At 39.1% G+C, this 17,470-nt stretch overlaps 2 protein-coding genes across 2 annotated transcripts; both read right to left on the minus strand.

Moving 5' to 3' along the window:
• Window positions 1-6,806: 6,806 nt before the first annotated feature.
• LOC143552314 (phosphatidylinositol 4-kinase gamma 4-like) lies at window positions 6,807-10,103 on the minus strand. The gene is made up of 2 exons (XM_077042570.1): window positions 7,944-10,103; window positions 6,807-7,326 (listed from the first exon to the last, which is right to left on the minus strand). Exons 1-2 carry the CDS (start codon window positions 9,297-9,299, stop codon window positions 6,952-6,954), a joined length of 1,731 nt encoding a protein of 576 aa, XP_076898685.1. The 5' UTR covers window positions 9,300-10,103; the 3' UTR covers window positions 6,807-6,951.
• Window positions 10,104-12,934: 2,831 nt separating this feature from the next.
• LOC143552296 (calcineurin B-like protein 4) lies at window positions 12,935-15,630 on the minus strand. The gene is made up of 9 exons (XM_077042557.1): window positions 15,505-15,630; window positions 14,499-14,732; window positions 14,326-14,408; window positions 14,189-14,248; window positions 13,998-14,106; window positions 13,861-13,913; window positions 13,681-13,761; window positions 13,352-13,464; window positions 12,935-13,275 (listed from the first exon to the last, which is right to left on the minus strand). Exons 2-8 carry the CDS (start codon window positions 14,581-14,583, stop codon window positions 13,354-13,356), a joined length of 582 nt encoding a protein of 193 aa, XP_076898672.1. The 5' UTR covers window positions 14,584-14,732; window positions 15,505-15,630; the 3' UTR covers window positions 12,935-13,275; window positions 13,352-13,353.
• Between the last annotated feature and the right edge of the window lie 1,840 nt (window positions 15,631-17,470).

Raw genomic sequence — 17,470 nt, forward strand, 5'->3', positions numbered from 1 at the left:
GGTGATCCCACTAAATGAAAGTGCCGGTCCTAACCGCACAAATCATGATAGAGGAAACCGAACTAACCTATTGACAACCGCGCGTCGAACGGTTAATTTATTCAAAACACTGATGCCGGTTTTCACCGCATAAATAAGTGTAAAGAAATCGTTGCTTGTGGAAGGCGGCAAAACCCGCATAAACACAAAAAACGGCAAACCTTCACGCAGGTCAGTCATAGGTAAAATTTGGTGATCCCACTAAATGAAAGTGCCTGTCCTAACCGCACAAATCATGATAGAAGAAACCGAACTAACCTATTGACAACCACACGTCGAACGGTTAAACTATTCAAAATACTTAGAAAATTCCTAACGGAAGGACGAGGAAAACCTCCACGCAGGTTAGATATAGGTGAAGTTTAACCATCCTACCAAGTGCAAGTGACGGTTTTACCCGCACAATCACGAAGGAGGAAGCAAAACTTCAACCTATTATCTACCACGTTCAAAGGTTAACTTATTCTAAAACCTTAGAAAATTTCTAACGAAAAGATGAGGAAAACCTCCACGCATGTCAGATATAGGTAAAGTTTAGCCATCCTACTAAGTGCAAGTGACGGTCTTACCCGCACAATCACGAAGGAGGAAGCAAAACTTCAACCTATTATCTACCACGTTCAAAGGTTAACTTATTCTAAACACTTGGAAAGTTGCTAATTTAAACTAAAGTATGCATGAGCAAGTCATATAACGTTTATAAAGCAAGTAATCCAGTGAAAAAAGATTTATATTTCATAATAATTCAAGTATTACAAGAATGGCCGGGTAACTACCCGCCTACAAGAATATAAATCTATACAATGTAAACCTATCCTAACAGTGGGAAGGGATCTTAAGGTTCAAGCTTCAGGACCACTCCCCCCAAACCCACTTGTACCCGCACCATCAGTTGGCTGTGGCGGTTCAAGGAAGGTCTTTAGAATGGCTAGCCCATCATCAGCAGCAGCAACTTCGTTCACCTTCTCCACCACCGGATGCGGGAATGCGGCATACTGATTCACTGCTTGGTCATATACAGCTTCAGTATCAACATCATATAAAGGGAAGTTGGAAGGCGGGATGCCTTTCTCAACGAACCCTAGACCAAGCAGGAAGCCGGCCTTTTCCCCATCCTCATGAGAAGCGTTGAGGGCTGCGCTCATAGCATTGTCATAAGATGTATCCGTGAAGACCCGATGCACAACCTACAAAAAGAAAATGTGTCAAAACCTTTTCTAAGTACAGAGAAAAGCGTAAAGACATTATGAAATTACGCATACCTGAGACAACGCTTCTCGAAGAAGCCATTCCTTGGCAACCAGAGCCTCCTGGAGGGCGGCTTGAGCTTGGTTACGGGCGCGTTCGGCTTCACTTTTATTAAGGTTGGCAAGCAACACTTCCTTTGCAGCAGCCTCTTCAACGCCCTTTAGCTTCCGCTCAGTGTGGTCAAGCACGCCCCTCTGGTCCAAGATCTCTTGGAGCTTCTTGGCGTCTTCCATAGCCAAGGCATCATGAGCCTGCTGGAGCCTCTCTAGCTTGGCTTTAAGCTCCTCGTTCTCAATGCGTAGAGGCTCAGCGACAGCTTCAGCCTTGGTGGCCCTCTCAGTTGCGTTCCGGGCAGTTTCCTTAGCCAGCCGAAGCTGTTCATTAACAGCTTGGGCAGCCTTGGAACGGGTCTCGAGACGGGCCTGAACTTCAACTTCAAGGGCCTGGAAGGCCTTCTCCTTTTCCGCAGCCACTGCGGCAAGCCTCTTGTTCTCCTCCCGGACAGCCCGCGCCTGAGCTACTTCTTGGATACGAGCTGCTTTTAACTTGTCGTTTTCACGACAAAGCAGCTCGACGCGCGGCTGCATCCGGGCCAGGAGAATCCGAAGCTCATTGGTTAGCCTACCCTCCTGGTTGCTAGCCATTGCTTCCCCCAACGCACCACTGGGAGCTGCGTGACGAGCCCACTCCACGCACTCCACAGACGTGCGAAGGGTTGTTCCTCGGCGGATGTTCCATCGTGGAACATACACTTCATTGGAATCCAACACTGCAAAAAACAAAAAGCAGTTAGGAAAAGATGATATAAAAAAAAGGCCAAAAGAACCCTACGCACCTGTAGGGTCGACAACAGGCCGATAGCCGCTAAACCCATCACCTGAACCCAAGGGAAATCCATCCAAGAGGTCAGGCAGATGGGAAGGAGGCAGAGGTTGGCGAGAAGCCCCAAGCATACCTGAGGGATCGGCCGTAGTTGCCGACGTCGGAGGAGGCATGGAGGCCGCCGCGGTAGAAACCAACGGAGGTGAACTCACCGGAGGTGAACTCACAACCGTGGTCGCCGCTGCGGAGGAGCCCGCAGAAATACTCACCGCCGGCTCAGTGAAAGATTCAGTAAATATGGAACTGACAGCCGGCGGAGATGTCATCACAGTTGGAACAGTTGGCTCAACTGGGTGAGCAACTGAACCAACTAAAGCAGGCGCAGCCGCCTGGGTCATCACCTCAGGTAGGTTGACCAAGCCTACCGTCATGGGTCCGGAGGTGCTCCTCCCCGCTCCACCCTGGAATGCGGTAGCATCCACGCCTGCACAAAGAACATATAAGTATAATGGCGGAAAGATATGAAGTTAAAAAGTAAAGGAAGTTTGTACTTACGGGTTTTCTTGAGCCTAAAAGTGCGAACAGGCGGGGACGAACCCGATGGAGCCGGCCTCTTCACGCCGCTCACCGTCGTTGTCCTGGGCTGCTCGGAGGTGAGAGTCGTCTCAGCCTCCGGAGCAGTGGTCTTATCACCACCAGGGTTCCCCGCCACCTCCTCGCTTTCGGTCTCTGAATCAGACCGATGCACCGGATCGGCTGTGGAGGCAACCTTCGCCTTACCCTTCCCGCCGGCAGCCTTCTTTTTCCGCACTAACGGAGGACCATCTGCGTATTCCTCATCAGAAGACAAGATTAGAGGAATTCCAGCAGAGGTTTCAGCATTGAGAGGTCGAGGGTTGAATAACGCCTTACCTGGCCGCGTGGCGCTCAGAATAGGGTGGCCTGGCGGGTAGACCTCCACAAACCGATCCCTCGTTTGCTCCAAGATGGGCAACTCGTTCTCATCGAGAGCACGAGTACCCATCCGAGCGGGACCATCAGCCTCCCGCGGCTGCAGGAGCGACTGCAAGTCATTCCCCTCTGAAATAGAAAAAAAAAATAAATAAACAGTTTGAAGAGAAACCTATATCAACAAAGAAGACAGAGCATACCGTAAGGGACAGAGTTCAAACCGTATTCGAGGACGATGGGAATCTGGGACGCCTCCTTCCACACCCGGCTCATCCCAAGCATCACCATCCCAGACTCCGCAAAGCGGTACACCGGAGTCTGGACCCGGGAGATCTTGGCGAACCTCTCCGCCTCCTGGTAGTTGAGGGCGTGAAGGGCTGGGAGTGGTCTCCCATTCTTAAACGTCATCGCAAGGGGGACGACGCGAGCGGAGATATAAAAAAACTCACGCTTCCACGACCGAAGACTGCGCTCGATGGCGCAAATCTTCAACCCCTTGATCCGATTGACCAAGGTGTACCACCCCTGGATGCACCTCTAAGAATAGAAGGTCATCAACCGGTCAACATGGGGCTCCACGCCCAGAATGAGGCACACCCACTCAAAGTGGCGAATCTTGGCGATCGCTATCGGGTGTACCTCCGTCAGATGCACACCGTGCCTCTCCAATACACGGTATACAAACTTCGTCAATGGGAATCTGAGATTCCCATAAACGAAGAATGCAGCGTACACCCCTATCTTGCCCTTGGGGGCATCGTACACCGTCTGGTGTGGCTCCGGAAACTCAGGCTCGTACGGCTCGAGCATGAACTTCCGGACGATGTACTGAAAAAGCTCGGCAGGAAGAGCGCACTGGCACTCGCCAGCAGTGCTCTTGTCGTCCTTATCGGAAGTGGACGACGGATTCTCGACGAACACGTCAGACTCCTCGGCAAAAGAAGACATGTTTGGATGTACAGAAAAACGATTTCAGAAGAATGCTCGACGGAATAGTGAGTATTCACCGGAAATCGTTTAGAAGATGAAGAGAGAAGTGAAAGTGTGGATTGCAAAGGACCCTCTCCCCCTTTATATACTCATCGCAATTAATGCGATGAATTTAATGCGGAAGAGAGAGAAATCGCAGGTGCAATGAAACTATGACACGTGGCAAAGAGCAAGCTGGCAACAGCTGTTGAAAGGACGCGTGCCATTAATTTCGCGGCCACGCGCCCGAAAAATCGCGCCCACGCGCCTGAAAAAGCGCCTGGAATGACCATATACTGTCACGTCGCCATAACTTCCTGCACGTCCTGACACTGTCAGAAGAAACCGTCGGACGACGTTTCAACAGTTTGGACTGTTCTTATCCTTTCACCAACTCTTCGAATTTCAAAATTTCAAAAAGATTCAAAAGTAAGCGGGAAAATACCCCTTACCTTGGCAACCAAGTAACTATAAGACAGGTGCGGGTACAGTGTTAAGGCAAAACCCTTCACATACTTAGCACCTGCAGGGAATTGAACCAAGAATACCTCGGCGACCAAGTAACTATAAGACGGGTGCGGGTACAGTGTCAAGGCAAAACCCTTCACATACTTCGCACCCGCAGGGAATTGTTGCCAGGAATACCTTGGAAGTAAAGTAACCATAAGATGAGTGCGGGTACAGTGTCAAGGCAAAACCCTTCACATATCTAGCACTCCGCAGGGAATTGAAACCAAGAAGGATCTTCTGGGCCATGCTTGCGGAAACGGGAATAACATCCCCGCATAGCGGGAACGTCGAGAACTATATTGTTTGAAGCTCCAAGATGGAATTGGTTGTTTTAACATAATTGATCACTATGTTCAAAACTACCAAAACCTCATGGAGAATCTACACAAGTGGGACTCAACGCTCCTGACTTGCGAGGAGGTTACAGACCTACCCGCATCATACCCAAAGATCAAGCAGGAAAGTCGGGAATTTCTGCACGTGACATTAGGACTTCCGCGGGAAGAATCCCCATGGAAAACCTAAAAACTAAACCCTTTTCAAAACACTTTGCTTAAGTCCAAAAGTTCACTTCACTTATTAAACATTCATGAAAAGAACATTGGACTGGGGGGACTTGAAGAGGTAGGTCCCAGCAGAGCCCAGTTGGACCCGCAAGACTCACCTTCAACAGGGACGTCTGCGCAAAGGATAAACTCGCAACCCCTTGAAGAGGGACGTTTGCGCAGAAACCAACTGGGCCAGCAGGACCCACCATGCTCAGAGACGTGACGTCCTTACGCGCAGTACGCAAGCTGTTCCCGCAGGAAATGCCTCCCATTGGTGAAGTACTCCGCCTGTTCCCGCAGCTGCGGATACAAGCCACCAGGGAAGGCCACCCGCGCAGCAAGGGTACACGCACAAGGCACTTAACTCTCAAAATAATTCAGTAGTCACCTGAAGGAATGAGCAAAGCCGGGAACACTCCCGCACAAAGGCGGGAGGGGGAATACTCCCGCCCAAAAGAGCCAGTCCGTACGATACGGGAGGATCTTTTGTACTGTACCTGACGAGGTATGGACAAAAGATCTGACCAAAGATACGACAGCTCACTGACAACAGTACAACAAGCAGCATGCTCTTGTACCTAATGTCACTATTAGCCGCTGCCTACTCACCAACTCCTGTCATACCACGTGCATAGCCTGCAGTTGGTGGAAAAGGAATAGTACACAGCCGGCCTGGTCACTATCAGCCGCTACCTACCCACCAACTACCAGCATGGCACGTGTGTAGGCTACAGTTGGTAGAACAGGAATACTATTCAGCCGGCTATACCTTCTTGGAAACCTACCTTCGGCTATAAATACTCCAAAAGGTATGATCATCTCATCTTATCTTGTATCTTATATCTTATATCATATACCTGATATCTGCTCTAGCAATCTCTTAATATACATTTATACAAGAGCAATCTAGTCTGATTCTCACGCCAGAGGGTGGTCACAAGGAGGTACCCCCCCTTCTCAGTGACGAGCTCACGGTGTCTGTTTTGCAGGTTATCAGAAGAACCATCTTTGCCGGATCTAATCCCTCGTGGGAAACATCTATTTAACCCCCCAGATTATCCGTAATCTGCCCGGGGTCAATTAGTGTTTCTTCAGAGAAGAAAGCGAAAAAAAAAAGTATTTGAAACATAGCAAATGAACAAATGAAGGTGAAACAGACCAAATGAAGTTTACCATAACTTGTTTTGAACCAAACCAAACTGTTACTTTTTTAGACCAACTTATTTCACCCTTGTTTTGACCCAAGCCAAACTGTTACTTTTTTAGACCAACTTATTTCACCCGAATTTGCTTAGAACCGATGTTACTTTTTTAGACCAACTTATTTCACCCGAATTTGCTTAGAACCCATCTTGACTCGTTATCCAACCGACCCAACCCGTTCATATTGCCAGGCTCAGTATCAACCAGTTGGGTTAAAGCGCTGGAATCTGTTTGATAACGTTGCAGTCATTCCCTGTAACACCGACGAACTTCCTTCTTAACTAGCAACACCACGATCGCCATGGCGATCACAAGAAACAAAGAACCATTTTGTCTATTTATTCATATCAACTGAATAAAACAAATGTCAAAATCACAAGATTGATCCTAAAGTTATACTCTTGGCTGTTATTAACACTTCATTTGTGCATACAAATTCTTCAAGAAGACTAAACTCCACTCAAACTCAAGCCAACCGACGAAAAACCCGACACCAAAATACAACAAACAAAAGAATAGTCAAATATAACCAACTTTTAACTGCTGAAGGTTTTGAAACATATGTGCCAAGAACATATGCACATAAGGTCTTGTACACACACAAATAAAAGAAACAAATTTTATATATGCTAGTTATTTATAAGTTCCATAAACCTTCGTATTAAACGATTAAATCTAGACGACGATCCATGACCTGAGAAACAGCTTCAACGAACGCAGCCTCGCTACAACCGGGAAGAACAAGATCTTCCGCCTCTTCAACAATTTCTTCAATCACGGATTTCTTATTAATATTCTCCCTGCACATAATATTTCCGATAATGAAAGGCGTGAATCCTTTCTCGACACCTTTCTTAAGTAACATAGTGGATATACGAAGAGTGCGTGCACATTCGGATGGTAAATTCCATCCGTAAAAGTTAAGTAACGCGATATCTTCCTCGGCATCTAGTGACTTGATGTAATCAACTGTTTCGGGATTAAACGGTTTGCGAGCTTGTGGCCAGTAGAGCCAGTCAAATGTGCAATCTTCAAACTGATGTTAAATTAAAAAATAAACAAAAACCATATTTTAAAAACTATTTAAACAAACATAAAATAATTTAGATTAGGGGTGTGCGTGGTGCGGTTTGGTTCGGTTTTTAGCTAAAACCAAACCGAAAACCAAAACTTCGGTTTTTGGAGTTTTTGAAACCGTTTGGTTTCGGTTTTGGTTTTAGTTTTTCGGTTTTCTTTCTGGATTCGGTTCGGTTCGGTTTTGTTTTTTTTTGGTTTTTGCCATTTGAGGTTGAAAATTTTAGACCGAAAAAAATTTGCAAAAGATAATGAATTTAGATATATATAAATTTGTTAATTGTAAAATAATAGACTGTTATATCTTTGACCAAAAATATTTGAGTAACATATTTATTAAATTCTTATAAATTAGTTAATATAAAATATAAAAAAAATTTAAAAAAATTTAGGAATTCGGTTCGGTTTTTTCGGTTTTTATTACATGCAAAACCAAAACCGAACCATTAGTTCGGTTTTTACAAAGACATAAAACCAAATCTTCGGTTTTTGTTTCGGTTCGGTTTTTTCGGTTTCGGATCGGTTTTTTCGTTTTCTTGCACACCCCTAAATTGTAAATAGCAAAGATATGAAAATTACACTGGTGGGAAGACAGTAACCATGGTCAATCGGAATAAGAACAAATTGACCATCTTGCCCTTTACTGACTAAAATATTTCCGGCATGTCTATCAGCATTCGCCATCCTAATATCCAACACAGAGATCTTATGCACCTCATCGACAGGAAACGCACCGGGACCCATATCCTCACAACTCCCATTATTCTCCATAAACATCTGCAACGAACCGATCTTCTCTTTCACACCGTCCGGATGGTTAAACCCTTTGTGCAAACACGCAGCCAAGAACGTCGGCGGGACCCCCGAAAACCCAACGTCCACACCGGATATACCCCTGCGTTCGCCTCTCGGGTGGTCCAAAAGATACGCAGCAACTTCCCGTAACGCACCCTCACCGACCGTCGTCCCTTTTTTTAAACCTTCGCCGTCCGTCGACACCGGTAACCCTCTCGGGTTATTTACCGCCTTCGGTTCCTCGTCAATCGGTTTGAAAACCGAAATATATTTACTTCCCGACGAATTCGTCATGAAGTAGGCCCCACCGGTACCTTCCGATGACCTTATCGGATAATTCCCGTTCATCAAACCGTCGTAAGTCGAGTTAATTAAATCCAAAACGACCGTCGGAAGACTCGCTTTCGGGTTAACAATAACCGGTTCTAACCATATAGATCTATTCAAAGCTTCTTTCGGAACCGACCCGTAATACTCTATACCATGAGCTCCATTCCTAAGTTCTCTAACCGCAAGATCGTCTTTTTTCGAGTCTTTAGACTGCGAAGCAACAATCGAGAGCTCGAAATTCTTATCTACCGGTTTAGGTCGAATCTTCGCAGACTTCCTAACGACTAAATGAATAACCGCGTCGTTATTATTCTTACAAATATCATTAATCAACCTCTCGTCCTCGAGCTTATGACCCTTGAACAAGATCTCTTGTTCATCAATATCCTCCGTTTTCTTCCCCTTAGAAAGCTTCCGTTTCACATACCCGACGTCATGATTCTTCTCCACATGGAACGTAAACTCTTTCCCGCACGACGTTTTCACATTAATCACTTGCAAATCCGAAAGCCGAACAACTAAATGCACAACATTCCCATCACCAACACCGTAATCCTTCACCAACGAGTTACTCCTCGACAATTCCCGGCCCCCACACACCAACTTCTGATTCTTAACAACAAACCCCTTATAACTCTGAATCCGAAGCTTCACCGACTCAATCGAATCCGACTCCAACACTCTCATCGGCACCACCGACCCCGGTATCGCCAAATGGATCATAATCTCTTCTTGGTTACAAACCGGCCCCAACGGCAACACCGAGTCATCACTAAACGGACTAATCGCAATCACACCAGCCGACGACATCTTTTCTGTTAATATTTACCCAAACCCAACAAAACCCGAATATATTTCACCGATTGGAACCCGAATACATCAAAACGCCCAAATTTTACCCATGATTAAGGTTCAATTTGTTACGGACCAACAAACCCTAGATATGTACAGGGGTGACTAAAATGAAATTAAAACCTACAGGACCAAGATCCAGAGACCCAGATCCTAAAACCAGTAACAAGTAACGAAATTGACGAATAACAACGATCAATTGAAACAAATTAGAGTGAGATGTGCATAGAACAAGAAGAGGAATAGATTCTTACCCAAGTGATGAAAATGGAATTGAGAAAATGGGTGCGAATAAGATGGAATTGAATTGAACGTGTGTGTGGTTTGACGGGTTCAAAGGTGAATGATGATCGTTGATTAATCGAAATTGGTGGTGGTTTACGATGGCTTGAAGGAAAAGAAAGAAATGAGAGAGAAGATAAGTGTTAGAATTTGGAATTAGAATACGCGTGTTGAATTTTGACTTTTTGTTCAAGACAAAGATACTTTGATGAATTTCAAAATGTGACAATTTTGCCCCTCGAGCTTCGGTTTTGAAAGATTGGTTAACTATAACTATAACTGAATGGTTGGCTAAGTATCGGTTATAGGTCATTTTCGGTAAAGTCAGGTAGATTGTTCAATGTATGTTTTTATATGTTTTCGGTTGAAAATGGTTTGGTTATGGTGTTTCAAGCTTTATAAAGTTTCAAATGCGGAACATGTCAGTTTCAAATTTGGTTTATGGTTTTTCAAACTCGGCTATGGATGCTAGAAAGATGAGTTTAAATGTTTGAATCTTGAAAAGGAGGTATATAATTTTGAATAACACAAACAAACCCGGTTTAGTTTGGTTTCAGTTAACGTTGGTTAATGAAGACACGTTGATTGTAACCAAAACTAAAATGTTCGGTTAATTAGATTCAATTAATTGTAACTGTTGGTTTTGCTCGGTTATGGTTAATTTGGGTTAACGATTCAGTTTTCGCTTATAGTTTGGTTATGACTAAGAGAAACAAGTGGAAATAAAACTCGAATATGAAACTTCTCCTAAAGATAATAAGATGGTTACCAGTGTTTTGTCTCTTGAACGTTTTATTTGAGATCTTAAGCTTATATATGTTAGTATTTTGAATTAAGTTTACTTTATTATAAATAATTTCACTGAGAGTTATTCAAACATATATATTCTTAAGTTATCCCGGCACATAAGTATTTTTTTCTCTTTATTTAGTCATTAATCTTTTTTGAGTTTAAATCAAGCGTGCTTTTAAAAGACATGCAATACTATGAGTCGAGATCGAACTTGGCCTAACACCATCACCATGCTAGATCATATCTACTCGTTTGCCAAGACTAGTTTAAACAAAGAGATAGAACAAGGAATGCATACATAAATATGATGAATTATATTACTTCCTTAACTATTAATATTACTAAGTTCCTATAAGAAACTTGTTTATAGTTAAAGTTGATGTGAGTTAACAAGAGAATCCAAATAATGACACCGTTATAGTTTAAAAACCCTATGGATCGAAAGTATATGCATATTAAGTAGAAGGTTGAAAATGAGATGTTCTTGAAACATTTAAAGAAAAAATATAAAGCATATTCCCCACCCGAAGTCCAACATAATTTCTTGCTTTTATTTTATTATTATTAGGAAACTTCCTATCTCTTTCCTAGTATTGCCAACCACGTTCAAATCTAAATAAATATAAATAAATAAATAAAATAGAAGCTTCTTTTGTGTCTTTATAACTAAACGTACTTAGTTTAAATAAAAATAAATAAATAAAATAGAAGCTTCTTTTGTGTCTTTATAACTAAACGTACTTCGTTTATTTTGCGTTTCCTACCCGTATATTGTTTTAGTTTTATTTTTTACGGTTATTTGAATCACTTGGATCATTGACTCATCCGATCATCTTCATTCTTCTCTTAGAAGTAAACCCATAATAATAAAAGGTGAAAAACCTCATGGTTAAATATGAAACACTATTTTATAGGATAGCAGTTATACATGCGATGTTATATGGAACAAGGAATGGGCATTTTCAGTACCGGTATTCCCGAATTTTGCATGAACTACCGCTATATCGGTATTGGTGCCATACCGAACATTTCAGTACCGGTACCAAATATTTTTAAATTTCGAGATCGGTACCAGCACCGTCCCGATATCATAAGTCATAACTATATGAAACAGATTGTTGGATCATCAAGAAATTACATACATATAAGCTGAAGGAAGCAGATATGAGAATGCTAAGGTGGATGTGTGGGCACACAAGGTTGGACTGAATAACAAACGAGGTTTTTCAAGAGAGATTATGGGTGACTAACATATCAGATTTGACAACTCAATTTATGACCGTAGAAAACATTACTATAGAGGGAATGAGGGGCAGAGAGCGACCCAAATTGACTTGGGATGACAGAATTACACGTGATTTGCCCGTCCTGCAACTTTCTAAGGATATGATTGAGAACAAAAATTATTGAAACATGGAATTATTATTAAACACCTATAGAAAGAATGTAGAGATTTTGATTAGAATTGTGTCTTAAGGACTTTCCTTTTCCTTATTTTTAGTGTCAAGATATATTATTTTAATATTTAATTACTTTCTTAATTTTTATTTTTCTATTTATTATTATGTTTCTTATATTTGATCTTACGTATGTGGTTTTGAAGTTGAGTGTCTTCTTGAAGGCAATATCTCTATTCTTCAGAATAAAAGTACGGTTTGTCTAATTATTACCTTTTTTAGACTATGCTAATATCTAGATTATTGATAAGTATCTTTTATAAAATATGATTGTTTGTTTTCATTACACAAGAGATTTAAATAGAAAACTTTCTCCTATTGTATTCAAATTAAAGTATTTGAATGACTCATCTCAATCATCAAAACTTTGAGATGATTAGCCTATATTGTTTTAGTTAATTGAAAATAATAGTAATCAATTTGGATATATAATTCATAGTGGCTTAGTTACTACCATTTTAAGATCCACACGTGTACACTTTTATGTATCATATTAACATATTCTTTTCTGTTTTAAAGTTTCTAATACAACATGCAACTTATTTAGTTTAGTCGGCTAATATGCCAATATTTATTTTAGTTAATTCATTCATCTTTTGTCGTCTGGTCTCAAAATATAATACTTTTGTTTTGCTTTCCACCTTCTCTTATTCATATTATTAATCTATATAAAGTTAGGTGACTAAATTCACTGTACAATTTTGAATGGCCATGGCTAGCTAACTAAAGTGTTCATTTGAAGCCTTCACAGTCAATTCTGAGTTTTCCAAATCTTAATATATTTTTAACCTATACATATATTAAAGTTGGGTTACATGTATCTTTTTTTTTTCTTACTTTGATTGGAATAAACGCTAGATACCACTAGCTTAAGAGACAATAGGCTCTTAATTAATTAATTAATTAATTTACATACAACTATACAAGGTGGGCTAGGTCAAACCTATGTTGCATTGCCGCAACCAACCTACTTGTAGGTGTCGCCGTATGAAAATATACCGTATCATTGAAAAATCCAGATACAAAAATATCACATAAAAAATCTATGAACACTAGTGTCTTGCAACACCGCATGTATAATGTATGTCCGCGACCCGCCCTTACATACATGTGTGTATTTACTCTTAAAAGAGACTTCCAAAATCAACATTTTTTATACATGTTTTGTCCATGACATGTAGTGGCTAACATTCAAGTGCCAAAGTAGAAGCATACAAAAGAATGAAACAGGACCAAATTATATCTTAAACGGCTCGGATAAAACGAAGAAAGCGAGGCTGTTTCACACTCGGATACATTTTTTACACGTTCAATCGCAAAGAGGAAGACGGTTTTAGCCGGTCGTGTATGTCTCCTCTACCTGAATGTTCATCACAAAGCTTGGAAACCTCAAAGTTATGTCCCTAAAAACCATCATTAACAAAAAGTTATATATAGTTAATATAATTATAATGTAACTATGCTAGTAATATGGCTTACATTTAATGAGGAAGAGTCATATTCTTCAATAACGACGAGTTTTTGTCTACGTATTCTTTCCATTCTTCTTGGTCGATCCTACCATCGCCTTTACTATCTGCTTCAGTAAACGTCTGATAAAAAATAAAAAAGTATACTCATTCATCACAATTAAAGCAATATGATTTAGGAGGTTATATGCATTAAAATTTCACTTTGTGCGACTTTCAACCTGTTTGACCCGTTAGAAATAAAATTTACAAAAAAAAAAACATAACCCAGACTAATCCAATTATAAGTAAACGGGTTGAACTTGCCACCTGTAACAATAACAAGCAAGCAATGCATACCTTTTCTACAATCGTTTCGATTATATCATTCGATAGTTCAAGATCAGATTCATTAAGAAGAGCCAAAACCATCTTCTTCAACTGCAAGCATGCAGCATTCAATATTATGAAAAAAGCGCAAAACAATTTTACATATATACGAAAAAACATGAGCGAAAACAAGAAACCGAACAAATTTACCTCCTCGCGTTCAATGAAGCCTGTTCGCCCGAGATCATATAACTTGAAAGCATCTGCCACAAATCATTTTTTATATTTAATACTTGTACAAATGACAATGAAATATGTTAAATGTATATCTTAATATCATTTCTTACACAGAACTTTGTCTACTTGAGGAGCTTTCGGATGAAATACGCCTAACGAACGAACAAACTCGCTGAAGTCGATATGCCCACTCCTATTCACATCAAAAAGATCAAATATCTGCAAAAGTAACATCATAAGTTGCTTCAATGTTTTAAATCATACAATATTAAAATATGTTAAGATTAAGAACATCACTTACTCGATCTGCAAACAAGTTTCGTTTATCATGATTTCTAAACAAGGCTAGAAGAAACTCATCCTGCAAAAGACATAAGATTATTATTTAACAAAGTTTTCAAAAAAAATAAATAAAATAAAATAATATGAGAACATTACTTTCCCTATAAGCCCATCATCAACCACAGAACTGCTTAATTTCCCGAACAGCTCGTATAAAGCCTCCACTTCATTAACAGTAACTGCAAGAATCGAAATTGTTTCGTGCCATCTATAAAACTATAACAAAATGATAATTTTTTTTTTTAAAATAAAACACTTAAACAACTTACAAGGGGTCTGAGCAGCAAGCTCAGCAGGATCAAAAGAAGGTAATCTTTTAAGACTCTTCGATGAAGTTGAACAAAAACAACCCATGGTTACACGACAACAATCCGTAAATCTTTAATGTTGCATGATCAAATACTTAGCTGAATTTGTCATTGTGATTATTAGAATAAAGAGAGTTGCATATGTGTAAACAACCCTCCAAAGTGACAGTAGCCTTTGATTATGCCTATAAATAACTGCAAAAAAAAAAACTGGTTTAATACAAATAACAAAAAGAAAACTTTAATATTCAGTTTAATATAAACTACACACAAGTACCTAAATATACTGGTTTAGTGGAGTTGCTAACAAATGACATAATTTCATTATTGAAATAATAACTTAATAAATTGAAAACACACATTAAATGACTATAAATGAATGATAATAATAAAATGAATAACATGATTTTTTAATCCACCTATGTTGTCAAAAGCCCTTCGGGCGTGCGCCTCTACTGAATGGCGATGCATCGAATATTGTGGCAAACTTATGTTTATGCTACACGCGCCTTGCTTATCTTGGGTACTGGCTTTTTTAAGCGCCTTACACCTTTGACAACTATGAGATCCAAACAGACATATGAATATGGATTCAGTGGAGATGCTAACATATTACCTAACCTCAAACTATTGAAATAACTTATTAAAGTAAATACCTACATTATTAAAGGTTGATGAGACAAAACCAATAACAAAAAGTAATCATAATTATATAATATTATAATCCACCTAAATCCACACAAACATATGAATACTAATTCAGTTTACATGCTAAATTGCTAACAAATAACCTAAATTTCAAAAAAATAAAAAATAAAAATAAAAATAAATCATTAAAATCACAATCAAACAAATAACCTTTTCACCAAAAATTGTATCTCTAATAACAAAAAAATTAATAGAACTACAAATATAATAATAATTTTTTCAATAAAAATGAATTAAAAGGAATATGTTAATAATTAACCTTGTGATCATCAATCAACGGATCCATGCATGTGCATGTGAATATTCTGAACAACGAAACGTGACATAAACTTACGTTTATTCGTTATGATTAATAATAATAATAATATTGATTTTGGTCGCAGAAATTAATTAGTTAACGTGTTCCTGCGCCAAGATCAGATCGATCCAAGGGTTTTGCTTGCCACTTTTTGAAAATAATGTTACCGGTAAGTCAAATGATGAAGCACATTTTCAGTGGCTAACAAACAAAATAAATAAATGAATTAATTAAAATTTATAGATTAGTTTTCACTTATTACCCATATCTATTTACTAAAAAGCAACATGTCTCCCTAACTTTGTAACAACTTTCACATATATCCGTTAGGGGGTGTATGAAATCGAAAAAAACGAACCGAAATGAAAATAGATGGTTTGGTTTTATGTTTGTTTAGAATTTGAAATTTTGGTTCGGTTTTGGTTTTGCATGTATTAAAAGATGAAAAACACTGAACCAAACTTGTAGATTTTGATTCGTATTTTGAATTTTAAGCAATTTATAAGAATTTTATAAATAGTGTGGTCCAAATACTTTAGCTCAAATATACAAAAATCAATTAATTGTTAACTAACAAAAATATTTAAACATAAATTCATTATTTTGGGTCAATTCTTGTTTCGGGCTAAAAGTTTCAAGCTCGACTAGCAAAATTGAAAAACCGAAACCGAAAGATTTCAAAAACTCAAAATACCGAAATTTCGGTTTTTGGTTAGATTTTAGCTGCAAACCGACCAATGCTCACCCCTTGTTGCCGATAGTTATGAGAACAATAGTTGGGTTAAGCTTACTTATATATGCGCCGATTTCAATTAATTTATCTATACAATCATGTTTTAATGGTCTAATTTGGTAGCTCAAAGCCTCAAACTTATAAGATGAGATTAACTACATTTTTATCTAAAACTAGCAATAAGCAAAGAAATATTTGTACATAACCATTAAATATTTAGGTTTTGGCTTTTGTTAACTACACCCCTAATTTCATTTTCTGGCATGAAATAATATGGACCCCAATTTTTTTGTCATATTAGTTTAGTGGTCTGAGTATTATATTAAGGTGAAGCTAATCAATCATTCATCATAAATGTGTTGTGTGTTTAGATAATCTAAAATATTGTTAATGCAAATCCAAAATATCGACGGATAGCTCACATTCTTAATTCTTAAATACATAATATAAAATTTAGCTGATGTTGTGATTTGGTTATAAAAGAAACTGTAAATTAATATGCAGTAATAATCTCTTTATGGTAAGTTGCTAACATAAGCTTATGGTCAATTACTAAGTACTTCAAATAATCAAGTAATTTCGTTTCAGTCAAAATAACAGTTATTTTTGTGTTTACTGAAAGAGCGAATTACGAAAACGCACGTTAAATTCATATGTGACACATCTTTATAATCATGGCATAGTGTGATTACACTTATAGCCAAGAGTTACAAGAAACCATATTCATAAGCATGTTTGCGTTCGTTAAGAGAACATGTTTGTGTTCGTACGTGAACAATATAAATGACCGGTTCATGAACATAAACATACATGATTGAATGAACATAAACGACGTAATTATATTAAAAACATAAACAGATACATCTAAATTAAAAGTCTAAAAGACTAAAACAAGTTTCAAAACACTTGCTTCAAATCACGAAACAAAACGAGAGAGACACGAAAACACATCATTTTTATATGTGATACATCTTTATAAGTGTAATTACATTTATAGCCAGAAGTTACACGAAACCATATTCATAGGCTGGAACAAAAGGACCACACACGGGTCATGTTTCTTGTTCTTTCATTTAACTTTAACGAACAGACAATCAAACACGAACGGATGTTCCTGTGTGTGCCCATTTGACGTGCTTATTTATGTTTATTCGTTAACAATATGCATGAAAGAACAGTTACGTTGTACATAAC

Source organism: Bidens hawaiensis, unplaced genomic scaffold (assembly GCF_021521415.1).
Source record: "Bidens hawaiensis isolate Kalapana, Puna unplaced genomic scaffold, B.hawaiensis_p1.1 tig00016838_1, whole genome shotgun sequence".
Taxonomy (NCBI): Eukaryota; Viridiplantae; Streptophyta; class Magnoliopsida; order Asterales; family Asteraceae; genus Bidens; species Bidens hawaiensis.